The following is a 21203-nucleotide window of genomic DNA, read 5'->3' on the forward strand; positions in this document are numbered from 1 at the left end:
TGAAAATAAGATCTTTTATTAATTTTTCGTATATGTATTTTTTAATAATATACATAGCAGTAATATATGCAAGATACACACACACACATAGAAAATTTCTTACCTTTGCATGTACTATCCTTTTTCATTCGAAGTGACGATAAACAACGTAAAACTTTTATTATATATATATATATATATATATATATATTATATAGGGTATAAACTTTATACTAACGCGATAAAAATTAAAAAAAAAATTTTTTGGAAACATTCCACGAGTTAGTTAAAAGTGAAACTTAAAAATGCCGAGAAAATCGAGAGAAAATTACTTTAAGAACCGACAAAAGTTAAAGAAACAGCTTGAGAAGAACGAGAGTAATCTGAAAAGGTCTGCTAAGTCATCAACTGAAAGATCACGCGAATATAGGAAACGTCAAAAGTCTGTTCGCCAAGATGCATTTCAGCAGAGTTCGACTCTACAGGAGATTGATATTTGTAGTTCGACTTTAGAGCCAATACCTTCCACTTCTAATGCACAAATTGAGCATGATCAGCAAGAACAGATAGAGAATGATATTTCGAATTTGCACAATATTTTAGATAACAATTTAGAAATGCAGTTGCATGAGAAGAACGTGAGTAATCAGAATAAACGCGCAAAGTCATCAACTGAAAGGATTCTAGAGAAAATTGATATATCTAGTTCGAATTTAGAGCCACAACATTCTACTTCAAATTTTCAAATTGAGTCAAATAACCAAGAACAGATGGAGATTGATGTCATTGAATTACAAGAGTACATTAGGCCAGAAAATTATCGAGAAATTTATATCAAGGCAACTAATGAATTTGAGAAATTGTTTTTGAGGAACGAGTTTGGACACGTATGTGATGTGTGTGACCGGATATGGTATAAACAAGATTTATCTAAAGTTAATCAGAGACATATAGATATTCTAGAACAAGACTTTATCGAGGAGCGTGATTGTGTAAAAGACTTTAAAATTTGTTCAACATGTAGACAGTCATTGTCATTTGGGAAAATTCCTCCGCTGAGTAAATCAAATGGCTACAAATATCCAGAACATCCGCAAAATTTACCGCCGTTGGATCCAATTACAGAGCGTCTCATATCACCAAGACTACCGTTTATGCAAATACGTCGACTACGGTACGAAACCGGTACCTACAAAATAATAGGACAGGTTATTAATGTTCCGGTAGAAGTCGACAACATGGTTAAGCAGTTACCACGACAACTTGACGACGATTACGTAATTAATGTTAATATAAAAAAACATATTATACATAAATCGTCGTATTTGAGCGGACAAGTGAAGAAACGAATTGTTAAGGAATGGCTTCGTTACATGGTAACAACACCTTTGTATAAACAATTCAAAATTTGTTATAATGAACGAGATATGAACAATATCGATAATGTACAACGACCAAGCACGAGTAAAGCATGTGACAGCGGGACTGATGACGACACATTAGAAATGATCGATAGTGATAATGATAAAGAATTATTGTTGGGACATCAACATACAATGATATGGAACGAAAGTAAATACTTAGACATTGCACCAGGACAAAACAAAATGCCTTTGAGCGTCATTTACGATAAGTATGCAGAAGAATTATCATTTCCTGCAATATATTACGGACATCCAAGAATCTATAAAGAGGGTATCAGAGTTACAACTTTCAGCATGGCCAATAGCGAAATTAGACGAAGAGACAGACGCGGTGTGACTCCACAGCATATACTTTATATGGCTTTAAAAATTTTACGATTGAGAGTAAAGGAGGGATTGCATTCAACTTTCAAAGTTCACGCCGCTGCAGAGCACATTACTCGACGAATGATCGAAGATAAAACATTCATCGATGAGTGCGTGGAGAAAAATCTCGCATTTCTAAAGTCCATACCAAATTCAATGCAATATTGGAATACACGTAAAAAAGATTTGTTTGCTATGATTAGACAAATCGGCAAACCAACAATGTTTCTGACAATTAGTGCCAATGAGATACGCTGGCCTCACCTTCTTAAGATACTGTATAAACTAAGTAGAGAAGGTAATGGTGTAGAACTTAACGACCCAATGAATGAATTACGAGCGTTACAACGAGCTAGTCTCGTAAACGAAGATCCTGTAACATGCTGCATATATTTTAACAAAATTGTCAATGTAATTATGCGCATCATATCATCCCAAAAGCTGTATAATCCTTTTGGAAAGTATCGAGTTGTAGACTACTTTAAACGCATAGAGTTTCAAAATCGAGGCAGTCCACACGCTCACATCTTGGTATGGTTAGACAACGATCCAAAAGAAGTTCTAACAGAGAATATGCCCAAAACCATCGAACTCATTACAGACTTGTGCTCAGTGTCAGCCACAGATTTGCCAGAAACATACGCTAATCAAGTGCACAAACATACGTTCACGTGTTACAAGAAAAATGATAATAAGTGTCGCTTCAATATACCATATTGGCCTATGGATCGAATTCGTATCTTACTACCAATCACTAAAAACGATGGTCGCAGAGATGCGTTGAAAAAGAGAGCTACCAAATTATATCAGAAAATTAACGAGAAATCTTACAATACACTCGATGATTTTCTTGTGGATAACAATATGACAATGAAATACTACTTAGACGTGATCAGGGCTTCAATATGCAAAGCAACAGTTGTTTATAAAAGAAACATGAACGAATTGTGGACAAACACTTTCAATCCATCGATAGCTAATGTGCTTAACTCAAACATGGACTTGCAGTTCATTATTGACGAATACTCGTGCGCAGCATATGTTGTGGAGTATGTGAATAAGAGCAATCGTGGAGTGAGCAATCTACATAAACAACTAATTGAATTACAGACAGAACATCCCGATCAAGATTTTATTGGATTAATGAAGAAAGTATGCATCAATTTATTGAATACAGTGGAGATGTCTTGCCAGGAGGCAGCTTGGTACTTGTTGAGACAACCCATGTCTGAAGCAAGTAGAGAGGTGATCTTTGTTCCTACTATGTGGGCAAGCGAACGCGTCAAATCATACAAGAAGAAGAAACAGATGGATATGGAAGAGTTAGACGATGATTCGACAGACGTTTGGACATTGAATGTGTTACAGAAGTACGAACAACGACCGAGGCAATTGGAGGATGTTTGTTTGGCAGACTTTGCTGCATGGTATATAATAAAAAATAACAATACAGATTATAGAAGGCGAAAACATGCTAGAATATTGCGTTACAGCAATTATGACATGGCTGAAAAAATGACTGAATACAAACGAGAGATGGTTACGTTGTTCGTCCCATTTAGATGTAAACACATTGAAATTACTGATCATATGAAGTATCTACAGCTGTTTGATGAACATCGTGAAGCTATTATGACAAAGTTTGCAGAGTATAAACAGGTTGACGTAGATAAATATATCGAAGAGTATAATAGATTATTTGAGGAACTACAGAATGAGTGTGATGAGATTGACGCCAGACAAGAGCTGATTGTACAAACGATGGCCACTACCGATGCCAATAACGATGACATTAACAGCATTAATTTTGGGAATTTGACGGCAGTTGTGCGACAGCGCACTAACGTTTTGACCACACAGGAGTTTTGTGAGAAGATGCGCATGACCAATCCAGAACAACGAGACTTCCTGCTTACGTTGCTGAATGCATTAATAAATGGAGAAAAAACCGTGCAAGTGTTTTTTACTGGTGTGGCAGGCAGTGGAAAAACATTCACTCTGAACTTGGCTAAAGAAGTGACAAATAGATTTGCTCAAACACACACTACAAGGACAAATGCGTACGTGACATGTGCTTCAACAGGTAAGGCAGCAGTAGCGATAGGAGGAACGACCGTACATTCTGCTTTCAGGATAGGAATATCAAGACGAATTAACGCAGGATTGTCGAGAGAGACAATACAAACGTATCGCAACGCATTTGCGGGTGTCAGAGTTGTAATCATTGACGAAGTTAGCATGATAGGTGCAGATGTACTTGATAAGATACATAGTAGAATGGGCGATATCACGGGAAACTTTGATGATCCATTCGGCGGAATGAATGTCATCTTCTGTGGTGATCTAAGACAACTTCCACCCGTAAATGCTACACCAATTTTCAAACCACTAAGAAATTCTCTAAACAGTGCTGCTCTTTGGCAGTCGCTTAACTTTTATGCTTTAACAAGAGTTATGAGACAAAGCGATCTAGTGTTTTCCACAATACTCACCAAGATTGGTAACGGAGAAAGATTGACAGATGATGAGACAAAGTTGTTGGAGAGTCGTTTCAGGAGAGTAGAATGGTGTAACGAGCATGTTCCAGGTGCCATACGACTATACCATCGCAATTGCGAGGTTGACAAATATAATGTTGAAGTAATAGAATCGACGTATATTAGCGAATGCAACGATATAATTCAAGGTTATTGTAGCGACCAGGAGTTGGATAGTGCAAAGAAGAAGCTGTACAAATTGAGTGTCACTGAGTGCGGTGGATTGCCATACATGTTAAAACTATGCGTAAACAAGCCGTTTATGGTAAACAGTAATATTGACGTAGAAGATGGAATAGTGAATGGCGCAATTGGCGAACTAAAATATTTGGAATACGACGAAGAAGACGAGACAAAACTAAACAGAGTGTGGCTTAAATTCGAAAACAATGACATTGGAGCGAAGTTGAGAATAAAATCTAGACCGTTGGTTGTTAGCAAATCAGGAGTGTTGTCTAATGATTGGACTCCAATAGCAAAGAGACATGCAACCATCTCCATTACAACAAAAATTAAATGTAAACGAATACAATTTCCGTTGTCACCGGCATGCGCAATGACTATCCACAAATCACAAGGAGGAACATTTAATGAAATCGTTTACAACTATCACAAGAGTCAGGACCAACAGCTCGTGTATGTCGCTCTATCGCGAGTTACATCTATCAACGGATTGTATCTGACGAACAATACAGACGATTATAAATTTTACCATTATAAAGGAAATAACTCGCCAAAGATAATAGAGCTCAGGAACGAATTGCAACGTTTGGGAAACTATAAACTCACAACTGTTTGCGAAAAAGCTAAACAATTTTTATGTAATGCTATTAATTCAGTAATGAGTTATAATGTTCAGAGTTTGAGAGCACACAGTGCTGATTTAGAAAGAGACACTATTTTACAGAACATCGAGTTGCTAGTTTTGAATGAAACCTGGTTGAATAAAGATGAACGAGTAAACATTGAAGGTTTCAAATGGATAACCCAGTACAAACGTAAAGATGTGAGAGCAGGTGGTGTTGCAATATACGAGAAAAACGAAGCCCAAACGATGGCAAGGCCTCATAGACTAATAAAAGTTGATGGCGAAAATGAATTACGATTATCGGATGCAGACAAATATGGAGACATATGCGCAATAGAGGCGAAAATTGACAATAAAAAATGTTTATTGGTGTCTGTTTACATAAATCCAAATACCTCAATGGAGAACATAATAGATTTTATTTCACGAAATTTACTTGCTTATTGCTCCAATGTTTGTAAATTAGGTTCAATATTAGAAAATAAAGATTACAATGATATACCCATCATACTAGCTGGTGATTTTAATTTGGACGTGTCCAAGCGAGAAAACGAAAAATTCTTAGAGTCTATGCGCAACAAATTTGGTTTGCATTTATTATCAAACAAATCATCTACAACAATGGGAGGATCTTGCATTGACATGGTGTTCACGAGACATGTAGATAACTTAAGTTGCTATAGATATATTTCTTACTTCTCTTATCACAAACCAATAATAGCAATAATTACTTAAAACGATGATAATACGCATTCAAGTTCTAATAGTATTAATTTGGAATCAGCATTAATATGAATTTAAAATACTATGTTTGAAAAATGTCCAGAGAATGATTTAAAAACGCATTTTTATGGTAAACTTTCGGGGTTCAAAGGCATGGCTTCACGACAAGTCATTGTGACTCATTGGCAACATTATAAATAAACTATTAATGACACAAATGCTTTTTTTAGTTTTGAGTTTCACATTATCAACGTAAGAACAATTTAGAGAAATGTAAATTAAGAAATACAAGAATTTTTAAAGAAATTAACCGTTTTTATTTTCTCGATTGCAATGTGAAATCTGAATCGGATATAATGTGAGAGGCTACCTCGAATTTTGTCGGCGGTACGTGAGGAGGCGAGAAGTACTGCGGCAGAACATCGGCCAAAGACGTCTTCTCAAGGAAGTTTTGAAAGAAGACTGCCTCGCCCACGGTTTTTTGAACTGTGGTTTTTCCCGTGGGACATAGAGCGAATGCTGGGGCAGGGACTTGGGGAGTCTGTTTAGACGTTGGGTCCACAAAAGTTTACCCCCCCCCCCCCCCATTGTCCGAAGATTTGGCGGAACGAAAGTTATAATACGTATTCTCAAAAAAGGAAAAGAAAATTTTGACATCAAGAATCTGAGATTCTCATGTGAGTTTGAACAACGAGTATCCTGCGAGAATTAAATAAGTTTCCTTATTCGAACATAATACACGTTTTTCGAAAATTACTGAGAGTATACTACGTTTTCTGCCATTGATCTTCTTCGAGCATCTTGCGATTCATGTTTGATTTCTCTAAACATCGAATACTTTATATAGATTGGCGAAATTTGCAACAAATTGGGGAGAACTGGAATATCGCAATGAGTTCTTATATCTTTAGTTCCCTTTTGAAATGTAAGTAAAATTAATATAGACGAAAAATATAACAATATTTGAAGTTTCGAAAAATATCGTTTTTCAGATATTGATTGATATGTTAACTGTGAGACAGCTATAACGAGAAAAGAACAAACGATCATACAATTCTTTAAAAAAAAAAACATCATAAAGTGTACAGCGAGTTTGGACAAAGATTAACATGCGAGCATTCTGTAAGCTTTATTATTCAAGTAGCGTGGGCATTCTAACTTGAATTATATGAGTATCTTATGTTTTCTGACATAAAAGTAAATATAGAAAAACATTTATTGTTTTATTTCTTTAAAATAAATTTATGTTTGAAAAAATCAAACTAGCACAGTAAACAACTGTGCCGCAAACACGTAGAACTACGTCTACTGCACAGTATGGGCACAGCAACAACTGTGCCGCAATCAACACGTAGCACTACGTCAACTGTCAATGATGATGATTGACGTGATCAAGGAAGGCCAAGGCCCACACCGGGATGTAGCGCCGAGTTCATCATCAGTGACAGTTGACGTAGTTCTACGTTGTTGCTTAATCAAAAATTAAAAAAAGATCTGTTACCTCTTATACTTGATACGACTAATTTCTAAAGTACTGTTATCTTCATTTAGAAGATAGAGACGTATGCCCATATAATGATCAATTAAATATTTTGTCCAGTCAAATCCAACCATACTGAATTGAAATAATTTCTGATCTTCCTCACTCAGATGACTCCACATCGCTTGAACATTGTCAGTTGAAAAACTCCATTCATTTGTGCAAAACGGTTGAATCGCGTTGGAAAATTTGTCGACCTTCTTACATAACTTCCACATTCTGAAATGCATATAAAACCATTATAATTTTTCATATTATAGATAAAATTTTATTTGGTTTCAATACAAACTATGTAATATATGCTTCAAGTAAGAGAAACGACATTTAAATTTACGTGATAATACCTTGGGCTACGATTTATACAGATGCTTACAGCATCTATAAGTAAAGCCGGAAGGAAATGACCGAGCCAAACGCAAATTCTATATAGTATTTTATGTGGGACGTAAACCATAAAGGGAAAATATATGGCATCATACAAGGGGTACATCTTATTTATGTCGACAAATGCAATACGGTATTCATTCCAAGTAGGTCCATCGACTGGTGACACGAAATTATAAATTAATGTATCCTTGCCTCTCCTACAAGATAAATTTATTTAAACATAATTATGTTGTATATTATAGTTCTTTACATATCAGAATCATTTATAATCATATGCTAATGTTCTGTGATTACGGTAATATCTAATATTGTAAGCTAATATATTTAAATACACATATTCGCCCGAGTGTATCATGCTATTTAAAAATATGCTTTTCCCCCCACAAACTATACTATTTTGGAATAGTTTTATTATAGAATATTTTTGTGATATTCAGGTAAATGATAATTGCAACTGAATACTAGCTAATTCTTCTACTATTTCGATATGTTACCTTTCATATTTAGGTAATTGTTATATCTTCATGATGTTAGTTTGTAACAAGCATTAAAAAATAATATATATATGTATAATAAGTCATTAAAAATTATGTTTAAAAGATAATCTAAACAATTTATGAAGTTAAACCATTATCATGCCATTAACTGATGTTCTAATCTGATGTTCCAAAAAATAATAGGAGTAAAATTTTATGTAAATTAGATGTTGGTTAAATATCTCATCATACCTGAATTGATTATAGACTTTCCACGCACTAGCGATCAAAGCATTTACCGTGAAATCGACGGGCACTATATTTGCCTTAACATCGGGATTACCAGGAGGAAATCTTAAGATACCAAGCATAAAAGACACCGTGACACCTTGTGGCCCATACATATTATCTATCCATCCGACAAGTGGTTCCTCGGCGCTAGATAAACGGGTACAAACGATTCCGAAACAGCACCCGCTTGCGGATTTAGAATATCTCTAAAAATGACAAAGTTACCCTTATTACGAATTTTCGATATCCCGTATTTTCACCCCCTTGTATCTCCGGAACCGTGCCTATGCTCATCTTGAAATTTTACTGGGATTAATGTTTCATCTAATAGTACTATTTGCCATAAAAAAAGTTTGAAATTCGAGGTCCCAGAAATGGGCTAAATTTGCCATCACTCTTTTTGGGCTAATGTAAAATTACGATCCCAATTTTGTGACTTTGTAACGAAAAGGTATATTAAAACTTATGCAAATTATAATGATTTTTACAGTGTATATTTGTTAAATCAGTCAGTAGTAAATCAATCAGTTAGTAAATAGTTTAAATAATATTATTAAGATAGTTTGGAGAAAACGAATGCACTTTACGAAGTCGACATACGGGGTTAATCGGATCATCTTTTTCGGGGTGATTTAGATCATAAAATTTTTCGACATTTTATAGCTATTACAACAAAAGTGTATTTTTTTCGATTCCTTGCACGTACAATCGTAAATCAACTATACATTAACTTTTTTTACAACCTAGCTTACCAGATAATTTTTACAAAGTAACTTTGTAAGTATAAAAATTTTAAAAGTTAACGTAACTAAAAACTAAATTGATATGTCTTAAACTAGTAAACAAAAATTATTCAAATTATCAGTAAGCGTCGTATGTATAGACGGACACATGCGGATATCTCTCTTTCCATTCATTAACCAATTGATCGCTTATATGACAGCTTATAAAACAAAACTCTTGCAGGTTAGGACATTGTTCAAAAATAACGGAATATTTATCAGGTATATGACATTTCACAAACCTAAAAAATAACTTTTTCAAGTTTTTGCACTGTGCTAGTAATTCCAACTGGTGATCAGAGAGGTCAGCAAGTAAAATATAAACTTCTTGCAAGTTTTGATAAGAGGAAAGTGATTTAAATAAGCTATCATCAGTAACTGAATAATCGCGTCTGTAACAAAAATTATATAATTAGTACAGTACTTTAATTGCAAAGAGGAAATTTGTGTAATTTTTTCAAGATGCACGCAAGAAAAGCAAACAAATTTTAATAAAGAATACAATAACATGTATTTTAAAAGAAAATGTAGCGCACATACTTACTCCGCAAAAAAAAGGTCCACTATTCGTAAATTCTTACAGTTAGCGAGGGCACTAATACCATGAGGTCTAAGATATCTGGCATGCAAATGTATTACTTCCAAGTCACGACACGAATTCCCCAACTCTAGTAGAACTGCTTCTTTGTTTATTACCACATCGGAATATAACTCACGCATCCGTTGATTTTTTTGCAGTATTTTGCAAAGCTGTTGAGCGTTTATATAACCTGTATAATAAAGGTTTAAACGTTCCAAACTTTTCAGCTTCTCGAGATACGAAAATCCTTTGTCGTCTATGAATCGACAATGACTTAGATTCAATTCTAAGAAAAATTTGTATTAGATATGTGTAATTTACCCATAATCTTGATAATTATATACTATATGCATATATACATACCTTTCAAATTTTTGCATACTTCAGAAGTTTTAAGTAGGGCAGGATTTAAATCGACATCGCAGCGACTTAATTTTAAGTGCGTTAAATTTCTGCCGCAATTATCAAGAAAGTTTACGAAATCATTAACATCAAAGTTGCTTTTTGTAAGATCTAACTGTTGCAAATATTTACATCTAGCTGTAAAGCAACGAAATACTTTGCGCGTAATAAATTTGTCAGTCACACCTCGAATGTTCAAACGTGTATAGAGTAAAGGGTCCTGTGTTAAATAATTGAAGCGTTTATCTACACAACTCATGCGGAATAACGTCGTCAGATCTAAATTGTTTAATATTTTTAGTAGCATTTCATTCTGCAAAGATAAAATATATAATTGTAATACTCGAGATGACATTACAATAATATGATGAGAAATAGACCACTTATAATACTTTACCGGAAGCGCAGATAAACTGCAACGTGATAAGTCCTTGGATTCATCCGAAGAGAGTTTCATACGCTTTGCATAATTTGAATGACTAAGTCGACTAAGAGATACATAACAAGGGATTACCTCCTGAGATATTTTTTGCTTTAAATTACTTTTAGAAGAAACCCTTCTTATATCGCTGCAAATATTATTGGAACAAATTTATTTTCATTTTATTAACAGAAAAAATTTAAATATTATTTAACGTCGACGATAATAATACCTTTTACAATATTCGGGAAAATTCTGTTGCAGATAAACTATATCCAAGTGTGCACTTTTTAAATCTGCTGTTAAATTATGAACATCGTCATGGCATGAAGAGTACATGCTGTTAATTCTTCTTAACAGATTAGTTAAACTCTCGTTAGGATTTCTAGAAAGGATTAATTCTGATGTACCGATGAGCATCACAGCATCTAGCTTTGTGTAAGAGAAACGTGAACTGTTTTCAAATGTTAGTCTGAGCATTTTGGTTTTAAAGTTACGGCGATGCGATAACGGTGGAGAAAATAATCTTGATGTCGGCGGTACAAAATAAGACGATTTAACCCACAACTTAGACCACTCATTATTAGAATCTTGAGCCGAAATTTTAATTATGCTTCCAGGATGATGTATTTCGTAAATACAGACTCTGATTGGATATACAGCTTCATGAAACTCGATACCTTTAAAATAGGAAATATATAATTATACTCTCTTCTCAACAAAAGCATATCTTCTTTAACAATATCTTCTTAACAATATCTCATAATTCAAATATTACATACAAATATAACTATTTTTTTTCGTCTTATGCGGCCAATTCTGACAAACATAACCAGCAGCCCTATCATGAAGTTCTTTGTTTTGCCATGGAGATATTGACATACCGACATCTTTATTGACTGAATTCTGTATTGAAAAGTTAAAAAGTGTCAAATACTACAAACTCTTGTAAGTTTGAATTGCGATTACTTTTTACTGGACAATAATGTATAATACCAGAAAATATACATACAACCTTGTTTTCAAAAAAAGAAGATAAATGAAATAGTTCTCCATAGTTTTTAAATTTGGGTGGTCCAATTATGTCAGGGGCAGTGTGATATATGCTAATATTCTGATGGTTCTTGGGAACAAATCTCTTCTTCGCAAATTGATAGATGAAGTCAACACTACCCTCCTCTCCTACGGATACTCTGCCGACATAGGGATATCGACTACAACTCTCGCAATATGAAGGTTGATAATGGGATGTCATACTTTCTCTCTGAAAAAAAAAGACAAAAAATATGGAGAATAATAATTCTTGCTTTTGTAGTATATGCTAAAATGCATTGTATATCATGTATTTATAATTAGATTTATAATTATAGCGGTAAGATTATATAATTAGATTAGATTATATATATAATCTAAATTTATTTTGTATCCATTCACATGGCTAGTGCTGACATTATTATTACATAGTCTGCATGTATATTATTATTAAATATTAAATAATTAATTATTTTAAAGAAAATTACATTTTTTTAATATAGAAATCGTTTTTTTTATAAATCTGAGATATTGTGAGCTCTGTGTTCTTCTCGCGTGGTACACGTGTACAAGCACAAAGGAAAAAACAAAAAAATTACAAAATTTATATTGCTCAAATTCGCCACAATTAGATGCGCTTAATTCCTAAATATAATTCAGGTCCATTCCACAATAGCCGTATATAAGAGTAGATGTAAAACGTGAGCACTGTAAGCAGTAAGCTATTGACTAATAACATTTTTACAATTCAAGAATAATCGACTGTAGTTGGTCAATTTTTACTGCTTACGTCTTACCGCATACTCTTACAGCTATTGTAGGACGTGCTTAAGATTTTCCGAAATGTGTTATTTATCTTACTTTAAAAAAATGTATCTTCTATTTCATTTTCCGATACACGTTGTAGTGTTTTCCACCACGTGGTAGAAGAACATACGGCATTTACGCATGCACGAGCACCAAAGAAATAAGATTTCAAAATTTAAATTGCTTACGTTCGCTATACTCACGCTTCTAAGGGACTAACATTTTTCAAAATGTATTTTTTAACTTATTTAATATATCTTTTACCTCATTGTTTGATACAGCGATCTAACAATAAGTCGAACATAGGATTTCACAGTGAATGAAGAGAATTACCGAAAATTGAACTTGGAACTAAATCAAAAAATTAATCAGAATAACTAATTTCTATCAATTTTCATACTTACTGTTTATCAGCAAGGCAAATTTAATTTTTTTCAACAATGGAAATATTAATCGACTCTACTGGCCATTATAATCGCCAAGACAATATGACCACGATTTGGTTCGATTATCGTCAAGACGCTCTTTTAACCAATATAAATTGATGTAATCTTTGATACTTATATATAAGCATCTCATTTAAATAATTAAATTTATTGCGAAAAATATTACCTCAGCCAGGGTTCGAACCTGGAACCTCCCTCATTCCGCGATGGGTGCGTCGTACCAATTCGACCACTGAGGTATGTGGTAATATTTATCGCAATAACCTGTATTAAACTAAACAATATTATTCCAACCATAGTGACTGCGCGCCGACAAATCGTCAGACTTGACACACAATTTTGGTTGGCGTAAGTAAATTATTTTCTATCTGCCGATCCGAAACTTCATTTTTTTGGCAATAACTAAACAGAGAAACAACTATTCGTCAAAATCTTTTAAGGAGATGTTTTGACCAAGCAATAATTACCATAAACAATGAGCAAAATTGTTAGTTATAAAAGAAAGTTAAAAAGTTTAGTGCATACATGGGTCCGTGCGAGATCTAACTTGCTCGGCAACGATATATTAATTTTTCGTAACGGCTCTGAGCCCTTAAGTCCCTTCTCTCACCTACTTTTTTTCAGAGAAGGGAGCCGCCAGCCAAGTAGCTGCTAATTTTACAGTTACAAGCAGATATTATTTTGGCTCGAACGCCATAGACCCACGTATGAATACGGAGGGTTAATTTGTAGTTTGGCATTATTCAGACACTCCATAGAATCGAATTGTGAAAGGCTTCATAAAAAACGACATTGACTTTGTTAAGAATACAATTGAGTAGATGAAATGGACAAATGTTGATGATAAAATGGGAGAAATTTTAAGCTACAGCAATCATATTTAAACACAAACAAAGCTGTAATATGTATTAATTAGAAAATTATAAACATTGTTAGGCGTCATCAAGTAGTTTTATAGAATAAAGAATGCAACAATGAAATAATTAGTTTTAAAATATTAACTTTAAATTCCAATATTACTTCAAATTCCACTGCTGGATTTAAAATTGTAGAAATAAAGTTTCCAGATATCAATAAAGAAATTAAATTTTCTGAAAAATTAGCGGAAAGTTTGAATACTGAATGCTTCTTACATATTTTTTGTTATATTTATTTTTTGTTACATTTACGAATATAATAACTTAAAATTTTACTCCTTTCACTTTACCTGATAAAGAAGTAAAAAGGCGATGAATAAAGGCACACTGAAAAGAGCGAAGTAAAGGCACGTGGTTCTTCTTCTTCTTAATTTATGACACCTGGTTTCCTGCGTGGATCCACTATAATCAGCCTCTTTTTTTTAACTGAATAGAGCCAGTAAGCGTCTTGTGTAAATTGTGAATGAACGTGGTATATGCAGAATAAATCTAACACAATGATCTAACTGATTTTAGTTCTCAAACACTGAGATTATAAGAACTCTGAGTTCAAGCTGCGCACTTGCCGACTGCATTCAAAAGAATGAACTCAATGAACCTATGGTGGAAGCACAGAAATATAAAAGTGAAGCAATGCGCATGTGGTATTATGGGGGCAGAGTGGGAGGCAGAGCACCAATCAGAACTGCCCCTCACATATTGAATTCAAATGTGAACTGGATTTGTGGATTTTATGTTTAAAGCACTTCTGATTGGTTGACTGCTCCCCTCTACTTTTGAACGACTGCGCATCCATCGGATTGCTTCATCTAGTATATACTTCCACCATGAATGACCCCATGGAATGAGCAGAGTATAGAGTGGGGCCGGTATTCAGGGTGCGGTCACATGGACTGATATTTTCCGAAAATGCGAAACGCTTCTAATTGGTTACGCGTTACGCGGAAAATACATGCCATGTGACTTCAGCCTTAGAGCTCAGACACAATGAAAGGAATAAGGAACAAGGAATTAAACATAGAGAGAATCCCGTGTCTTGAAAAAAGAGAGAAGCTACACAGTTTAACTATAACCAGTTACGACAGTAAAGTCGGAGCCTTTGTTTGATGTTCTTGTTACCCAGTCACGTGACCATCCGCCATGTTTTCGATAGTAAAAAAGCGCGTTATTCGAAGGTGTAAAATAAAAAAAGATGACTTAAAAATTTCTTATGTATATTCGTAGACTTCTAATTGATGAAATAGGTAAATAGGTAAAAAAAATCACGGGAAAAGGTAGGAAAAATTGAATTATAAAATGAGGTTAAATAATAATAATTGAACACACACATTTTATGTTCTCGTTGAAATGAGCACTACAAACTCGATAATTTTTATACAGTTCTTCTGTTGTTCTATTTATCGTACGATTGCAAGCTTTGAGCCATAATCTAGACCTATGCAAAAAAGTAAATTACACAATTTTAATATCATTACATAAAACTACTAAATCAATCTGCATCATTATTTACAACAAATTTTAACTTACATTTCTGGATCTTTTGGAAAACGAAAAAACTTTATTCCTGCATTTCGTCCAGATATGTTTTTACACATGACGCAGGAAAATCCACCTTTTTTGCTCATTTATTACTGACTAGAAAATAAATGATATTAAAGAAAACGCACTAAAAATGATCTTTACTACTTAATAATATTTCCAAATTGCTTAATATTACTGGAAAATTAATCACACAAAAATATAACCTCTTTACACGCAGTTATTCTGTTTCTGGGCGCCGCCATACTTTGGATAGTAAAATTGACGCATGCATCTTGAAATATTATGCGAAAAATTTCGGTGACTGTCGTAATTGGTTATAGTTAAACTGTGGAAGCTATGTCTTGAAACAAGATGCGACTACTATGTTTAATTGGTAATTATGCAGTAATAGGGATCACCCTCCGATGATCTTGACCTTGACATATGTTGTCAAGGTCAACCTCCTGAGTGACCTTCGGAAGGTTTTAGCCGTCGCTCGTTATTCGTTAAAAAGTTATTAACAAAAAAAATTTGGAAAATATGGCAGTTATTTTAAGTATTGAGAGGCATAAACGACCAATATTACGTCTTTTTTGCTTCCTCATAGAGGAAGCTTTGTTTTCGTAAAAAAATTTTTTTTTATTTGTTTTTCTGAATGTGTTCAGAATGTTCTAAAACGTCGAAAAATTGTAATTTTAAAAAATGTCTGTATGTATGTATGTGTGTGTGTATGTGTGTATGTGTGTATGTGCCAAATTTACCGAAATTTCTATAATTCCAGAACTAATCAACCAAATCTTAACGAATTGTATATGAAATAGGGGTAGAATTTTCCGGGGAGTGCTATAGAATGTATAGTTTTTCGTTATCTATTTTCTGGAAACCGATTTTTAAAATTTTTTTACCCGTAAGAATTAGAAAAATTAAAAAATCGGTTTCCAGAACATCGGTAACGAAAAAAATACACACTCTATAGCACTCGCCGGAAAATTCTACCCCTATTTTATATGGTTTTAATACAAATTCGGTCCAATAGAAATCTGCACATTGTTTACTTATAGTTCTTAAGTGTGCAAGTAGAAACCTGCACATTAATTTAGTTTTTAAGTGGGCAAGTAGAAACTTTCTTAAAATTTTTAAGTATGTAAATTATAAATTTGCACATTGTTTCATAGTTTTTAAGTGTGCAAGTAGAAACCTTCGCTCACAAAGCTTCCTCTATGAGGAAGCCAAAACAAATAAATAAATACTAATAATTATGCATCGAATAAAATAAAAGCTTAAGAACTATAAGTAAACAATGTGCAGATTTCTACTTGCACACTTAAGAACTATGAGAAAGCAATGTGCAAGTTTCTACTTGCACCATTTCTACTTGTTTTTTTAAGTAGAGAATATCTCGTTTTGCGTGAAAGTTGCTGCTTTACCAAAACACAACATTTAAAGCAGTAAATTGTTGATAAATTGAAGTCTTTTTGTTAAAGCAGAGAATACTTTATTTCGCGTGAAAATCGCTACTTTACCAAAACACAACATTTAAAGCAGTAAATTGTTGATAAATTGAAGTATTTTTGTTAAAGCAGAAAATACTTTATTTCGCGAGAAAGTCGCTGCTTTACCAAAACACAACATTTAAAGCAGTAAATTGTTGATAAATTGAAGTTTTTTTGTTAAAGCAGAGAATATTTTATTTCGCGAGAAAATCGCTACTTTACCAAAACACAACATTTAAAGCAGTAAATTGTTGATAAATAGAAGTCTTTTTATTAAAGCAGAAAATACTTTATTTCGCGAGAAGTCGCTGCTTTACCAAAACACAACATTTAAAGCAGTAAATTGTTGATAAATTGTATATTGAATATATGTGAGTATTGGAAGGCATAAATGACTAATATATATGTCGAAATAGTTCACGCACATACTTTCCACGAGAGACGAGTTGTCACATGGGCTCGTGGCGTGCTTTACGAGCTCGTTTAAGTAGAGGTGGTATTAAACAAGATAAGTTAGTCGATCATCTGTGTGAATATTTGTGGCGATATACAATAAACGAGCTTGTAAAGCGCGCCACGAATCCATGTGACAACTCGTCTCGCGTGGAAAGTATATGCGTGAACTATTTCGACATATGTATATTAGTCATTTATGCCTTCCAATACTCACATATACTCAATATACAATTTACTGCTTTAAATGTTGTGTTTTGGTAAAGCAGCGACTTTTTTGCGAAATAAAGTATTCTCTGCTTTAACAAAAAGACTTCAATTTATCAACAATTTACTGCTTTAAATGTTGTGTTTTGGTAAAGCAGCAACTTTCACGCAAGACGAGATATTCTCTACTTAAAAAAAAAGACGTAATATTGGTCGTTTATGCCTCTCAATACTTAAAATAACTGCTATATTTTCCAAACTTTTTTTGTTAATAACTTTTTAACGAATAACGACCGCCGGCTAAAAACTTCTAAAGGTCACTCAGGAGGGTGACCTTGACAACATATGTCAAGGTCAAGGTCATCGGAGGGTGGTCCGTATTACTAAATAATTACCATTTTTTTTGCAGCGAGAGCTATAATTTAGCAATAGTAGCAAAACCTTTTGTTAAAGTTTTTGCTGTAAAAAGCTAATCTTTTTTTTCCGTGCGGCATATAAATAAAGTATCATACGACGGTAGTGATACATGAAAGAAAAGCCAAATGTTGATTACTCCTTCGACATAATTATAAACGCAGCAACAGGTATTTTTAGAAATACATAGATTCCATTTTCTCTTTCCGGATGTGGTAGCGGGTCACACATTTGTGAGTTTTCTCGAGTTGATCTTCAGGCTCCGCGAACGCGAGTTTCTCTCTCGGTGATTAAACGTGATTCACACTGCTCGAAAGAGAGCGAGCACGGGCACGTACCGAGTACCGCGGCCGCGTATAATCAATAAAACGCGAATTCTTTCGTCCGGATCGATCTATCGGGCGGTACACACTTGACGAGCGCTACAGCGCGCTCGGCGACTCGCGCTAATGCCAGAGCCAGAGGCAGCCGAGCATAGAGCCGCTTTGAAAGTGAGATTAATCGTGCGAGACCTATCCTTACGTCTGACTCACAAGGATCTCGCAATTATAACGTCATAAGTCATAATTGAATTACAAGGAAGGCGCCCGCGAGGGCGCACCCGGCCGCGCGTACACGCATGTGTGTGTACGCCGAAAGCGCGATTTATCATTCGTTCCGGCTCTGGAGCCGGTTCCGGGGCGCTCCGCTCCTTTGTCAAATACAATTATATTGAAGAGATTAGATCAAACGTTTTTTTTTTCCAAGAAACGAACTCTTCCGATATCGACTTAGGTTTTCCTCGTCAAAGATTAGATTTGCAACTCGATAATCAAGACGTTGCAAATTAGGCAGTGGCTATAAATAATAAATGATGTGACTCATAAATAATAAATTATAATCCAATAAAGTATCGTTAATCTTAATTATACATAATTGATTGACAGAGGAATATTCTGTACATTAATTGTTACATATTACCGCGCATATACGTTACATATCGTGTTATACGATGAGCAACTTTTCGCAGTATATCATTGTCGATTTTAATTACAACATCCGTATCGTACATCAATAAATCGCGACCTCTTGTAAAAATATTGATCGAGGTAATTTTGCGCACGTGACTGGCGCCGTGGCGTCAGCGTTAGCTTCTAATTCGCGCGAATTGTCCGCATAAGTCGCTTCTCAGACGGAAGATGCGAGTCAAATTCTTAGGATCGTAAAGTGTTCCCGATGGCTGTATTATTATTTTTTTTTCTTAACGTTACGTTACGCAACCGCAATTAAACCGGAATTAAACGGAGACAACTCGCGCGCGGGTTATTACGGCGAGACGGATTTACCGTGCAGATTCTAACAGGCGAGATGACTGGCGGACGCCGCAAGATGCGGCGGCACCTCTGCAATTTACCAATTATGACGGAGCGAAAGGTGACATTAAAGATGACTTTAATTGAGCCTCGAATGTCGCGGTGCCGAGTGATTCCCCTGGCTCAACCCCGGAACGTCGCGCGGTTGCATATGCGAGTGAGCGCTTGCGCAACCAATGCCCGGAAATACTTAATTGGATGTTTAATTATTGGCATTGTTGCCGCCAGTGGTAACATAACGGTCGTGAAAATGTCGCGAAAAAGTTCTAAATCGATTTTCCGAGGTATAAGGTGTCCTGTTTCGCGTACGCTTGTAAAGTCGCGTCGTTACGATATACGGTTATCACGAGCAGAACGGTCCGGCAAAATAATATTTGTTCCCGCGACGACGTTAATCGCTTTTGTGCTGCGGGCAGCGGACAAAAACTCGCAATGTTCAAGACGAAGCCGCGTTCCAACTCATCGTTTAATAATGCGTCATTATCGCGCCGCGAAGAAATACAATCTTACGTGGAATCGACAGCTTTATAGACGCAAATATTCTGCCCCGGCGTCAATTCGCAGATAAGCGACGACGAATAATAATTATTACTCATCTCGGATTGCGATTCGAGTTTCTTTCCTATACCGATACTTGCGTTCCCCGCAATTGCATCTCGTCAATTCGATGAAGGAAGTGAATTAAACGCGTATATCGATATGTTGCCTCAAACTACATAATTATGAGCGTAACCATTGCGGCTTCTATACCGCGATAATATCTAGATATAGTCTATTTATCTGTATATACAATATTTTTTTAACTATTATTTCTGTATACGTTATATATATTTTACTAAATAGTTTCAAATATAGTTTTTATGTTCAGAGAGATTTTTCAAAAAACCGCGAGAAAATGGATTTATCAATTTAAAAACGAAACATACAGATGCGGAAATTTTACATTCTCCTGCTCAAATCATGATAAATTTTATGGCAGTTTATTATCTTGATTTTATATTGAATTGTATGCGCTTATTGTTCGCGAAAAACTTTTCGTATCTATGTGGTTGTATAAATCGGTAAGATCCACCACCGTCTCTTGCAGGTTGCTAAAAGAAACCTATCCTTTAAATTATGCATAGAATATATCACTCTCTTTTAAATAACAATTATTTTATTTTATAACTTAATTTATAACTTGATAAAATTACGGCAAGCGAAAATTCACGAACTCGCACGATAGACAGAGGCTGTTTGTCGAAAACCGCATTTTATTTAGCCTCAAAGAGACTAATCTGCGACAATTCGGTCTGTCAATGTTTATCGGTGTTTGCGGAATGTTAAACGGCGAATCGTTAAACAGTGGGTTAAAATGGTACACGGTGGTACCACCGCGAAGGGTTTGGCCCGCATAATTACCAGCGACGATCGATACTCCCTGTTACCTTATCACGGTCATTGTACACGATGCTCCACTGGTTGCAACGTACGCGCGCCGGCCCGCGGCCTTCCGTTCCGTTCGGAATAAATTATAAAACAATCCGAATAACAAGCGGCATCAAATAGTTGCGTTATTACTAATGCGACACACTAAACATACCGTGATTACGCCTGCCTTGTTTATACACGACGAACGATTACGTGGAATTAGAAATATTCATGTTCCGGGTCGCGTATCCGCTGGACGATTAACAAGACACAAAAGCTTATTTTTTTTTCCACTGCGGCGATTAGCTCTCAGCCTTCGATTTGCACAGACTCTGTTCCACTTGTCATCATTATCAACGTGTTTGTGTGAAACGTGTGCTAAGAATAAACACGCACAGCTGTACATTCTTTTTTAAACATTTGGAACAATATTTA

At 34.9% G+C, this 21203-nt stretch overlaps 2 protein-coding genes and 1 long non-coding RNA gene across 3 annotated transcripts; 2 read left to right on the forward strand and 1 right to left on the reverse strand.

The window, feature by feature from the left end:
• Positions 1 to 284: 284 nt before the first annotated feature.
• On the forward strand, positions 285 to 5849 carry LOC139777094 (uncharacterized). The gene has a single exon (XM_071714297.1). It carries the CDS (start codon positions 285 to 287, stop codon positions 5847 to 5849), a length of 5565 nt encoding a protein of 1854 aa, XP_071570398.1.
• Positions 5850 to 6559: 710 nt separating this feature from the next.
• On the forward strand, positions 6560 to 7051 carry LOC139777093 (uncharacterized). The gene is made up of 2 exons (XR_011719259.1): positions 6560 to 6762; positions 6830 to 7051. It is a non-coding gene; the product is annotated as an uncharacterized lncRNA (long non-coding RNA).
• A 261-nt stretch (positions 7052 to 7312) lies between these two features.
• LOC139777098 (fatty acyl-CoA reductase wat-like) lies at positions 7313 to 9918 on the reverse strand. Its single transcript, XM_071714302.1, has 4 exons — positions 9895 to 9918; positions 8493 to 8737; positions 7722 to 7961; positions 7313 to 7596 (listed from the first exon to the last, which is right to left on the reverse strand). Exons 1-4 carry the CDS (start codon positions 9916 to 9918, stop codon positions 7335 to 7337), a joined length of 771 nt encoding a protein of 256 aa, XP_071570403.1. The 3' UTR covers positions 7313 to 7334.
• Between the last annotated feature and the right edge of the window lie 11285 nt (positions 9919 to 21203).

This window comes from Temnothorax nylanderi, unplaced genomic scaffold, assembly GCF_030848795.1.
Source record: "Temnothorax nylanderi isolate EJ_2023f unplaced genomic scaffold, tnyl_v1.0 TNYL_tig0138_pilon, whole genome shotgun sequence".
Classification (NCBI taxonomy): Eukaryota; Metazoa; Arthropoda; class Insecta; order Hymenoptera; family Formicidae; genus Temnothorax; species Temnothorax nylanderi.